The sequence below is a fragment of the Montipora capricornis genome, chromosome 11 (assembly GCF_036669925.1).
Source record: "Montipora capricornis isolate CH-2021 chromosome 11, ASM3666992v2, whole genome shotgun sequence".
Taxonomy (NCBI): Eukaryota; Metazoa; Cnidaria; class Anthozoa; order Scleractinia; family Acroporidae; genus Montipora; species Montipora capricornis.
Window position 1 is genome coordinate 13,564,709 of NC_090893.1, and position 2,500 is coordinate 13,567,208.

Below are 2,500 nucleotides of genomic sequence, written 5' to 3' on the forward strand. Positions count from 1 at the left end.
GCATGCTCAACACAGTGAGTTTCGACCCATGGTAGAGGTCTCTTTTCTAGTACTCGTCCCGTCAGTCCCGAGAAAACAAAAGAAAAGGGAAAACGGCTAGCAACCAAAAGTACTCCACCATGCAAACCTGAAGCAGAGATCGTGTTGTTTCTGGCGCCCATTTAAGAGCCTCCATGATAATACCACTGCATCGAGCGGCAAAGTCTCTCACAGTCCCCTCTCGACCATCCATCTCCTCAGAAACGACCAAACTAAATGGAACACTGTTAGGTACATTGATCTCTATGGCTTGATGGTTCTCGTTCTAAAACGGTCCACAGACAAACGTAAGGACATAACCTCGGTAGTTGCGATTCTACTCAAGAAAACTCGCCTGGTTTTTGTGTTCCTTTAGGTTTCGATCTACTCAGAATTCACAATGTGCTGTTACTAACAAAAAGGAGCTAGGAAAAGATGGCCTGGATCAATTGCTTTCAAAATCATTGTTTTGTAATTGGTTGGTTGTTTTACATTTGTAACAGCTTGGACAATTGGTTTGCTGTCTTCGAGGTATCCACGAAAACGTATCAAAGACAAAGACCGCTAACACTGACAAATATATACTGTCCTTTTTTCTCGAGTTAAACAGGCTAAACTAAACTAGCGCGTGCTCGAGGGTTAACTATTTTCAAAAGATATAGAGCAAACTAATTTAATAATTTTTTGGCCTGATGCTGTCTTTACATGAGATAAAAGATATGAGAAAAACGAATGAATGAACTGAATGAACGAACATGCCAATGAATTACCGGATGATTCAAGCACTGGGAAAGTTCCTGAAGTAAGTCCAACATAAAGTGGAGAACTCTACCATTCCACAAAAGATGAGGAAACCTGTTTGAAAAATATCATTACATCAGTCTTACAATCTCTCAGATAGGAAAAATTTGTCAGCAGAAATATCCTTGGCTTTCGGTTAACTACAAACCACTGAGCGATACAAGGATCTTCCTCCCTCAAAGTGAACCGCCCTAAAGACCTGCTTCTACTTTCTTACTTGTCAACAAATGATGAAAGATATTTGTCGGCTACACGCCGGATCCTTTTCTGGAGGTGATTAAATTTGACAAGCAGGAACTGCGCATGTCTCTCCAGTTCAACTTCTCTTTCTATCGTCCTGGGTTTGTTGGACATCACCGTCAGAAAAACTGAGAAAACCTTGTCACCAACAGCAGAAATACACTGCCAAATCCCTACAACATCAACAAACTTAAATGAGTAAGAAAAGAAATAAACCACGCATCGGTGCCTTTTTGAAATCAAGGCTTAAAAACGTGGATCACTTACTGTTTCGTTAACATTGTTTTGAAATCCAAATAAAAATAAAAATTGGTCATAGCAGCACTTTAAAATAACTGAGGATATAGTATTGTGCAAACCGAAGGAGATGGAATAATTGCGGAAGACTTACGCCAGTGCAAAGTCATATTTGGAAGTGACGTTTTCGACGATGTCGCCGTCGTAGATCGTAAAGTAGGGAGCTTTAGCAACGACGACGGGAGCGGCAACGAGAACATCATCTCAAAACATAAATTCTCATTATTGTAATCACTTCACGACTACGTATTTTAAGTTTTTTAATGTGAGAAAGGTATGGTAGTCCCTCAGGAATGAAAACGTTATGAGCGGCGCTTAATTTAGGGGAGAAAATGAAACTTTAAGTGCTGACGTCCTCCATAAAAACGTCAAATTTGGTCATTTCACGCCGTTGTTTTGCTGACGACGGCAAAGAAATGGACAAAAATGAAAAACGCACGTTCAGAGCGTGCAAAGCTATTGTTTTTGCCCACTAAATGTGCAAATTTGTGACGTTCTCGTTCATGTCGCCGTTTTCGTTGCTGAAGCTCCCCAGTCTCTAATCTCTAGTCGCCGCCTTGGCACTGATATCTCTGAAAAGGTCAGGCTGAATGATCCCACATAAGAGGGAACAGCGGCAAGTCAAGGAAACTATGAAACGAGCTGGAAGAAGCGGACACGAAACAACAGATACAATAAAATAACTTCAACGATTAACCCAACCATCTCACCGGCTTTATCCTTTTCGATAGCTCTGTCTTCTAAATAATCAAAGATAGAATAAAACATTCCAGGATCTGACGAGACTCTGAGAGATTCCAGTCGATAAACGGACAGCAGATAGGTACATTGACCAAAATTCAACTTGTTGACGAGTGCAATGATTTCTTGCGGATTCCCAAGGGTCTCAAGCAAAGATGTGCGCACTTCGTTTAGTTCAGCCTAGGAAAAAGAGAATATCCAGGGTATCTGCCAAATTTTTCATGTGTGGTTCACGAGAATTTCACACATAGTGGCAAAATAGAAAGCATAGGTTACTTTAGCCACCACGCACACCCAGTAACCTTCATTTTGTACTTTAAGTTGCACAAATGACTTAATAAAATGACAAATAAAAACATAGTTTTATATTCTTAGAACTCTATAAACTCTGTAAATTGTAATT

General features: G+C 40.2%; 1 protein-coding gene across 1 annotated transcript in view; it reads right to left on the reverse strand.

Moving 5' to 3' along the window:
• LOC138024208 (phosphatidylinositol 4-kinase alpha-like) overlaps positions 1 to 2,500 on the reverse strand; it is a 41,069-nt gene that overhangs the window by 21,661 nt on the left and 16,908 nt on the right. The window contains exons 12-15 of the mRNA XM_068871321.1: positions 2,067 to 2,277; positions 1,037 to 1,232; positions 789 to 873; positions 128 to 304 (exon numbers count right to left, since the gene is read on the reverse strand). Coding sequence (XP_068727422.1) covers positions 128 to 304; positions 789 to 873; positions 1,037 to 1,232; positions 2,067 to 2,277 — 669 coding nt within the window. The remainder of the gene's footprint in view (positions 1 to 127; positions 305 to 788; positions 874 to 1,036; positions 1,233 to 2,066; positions 2,278 to 2,500) is intronic.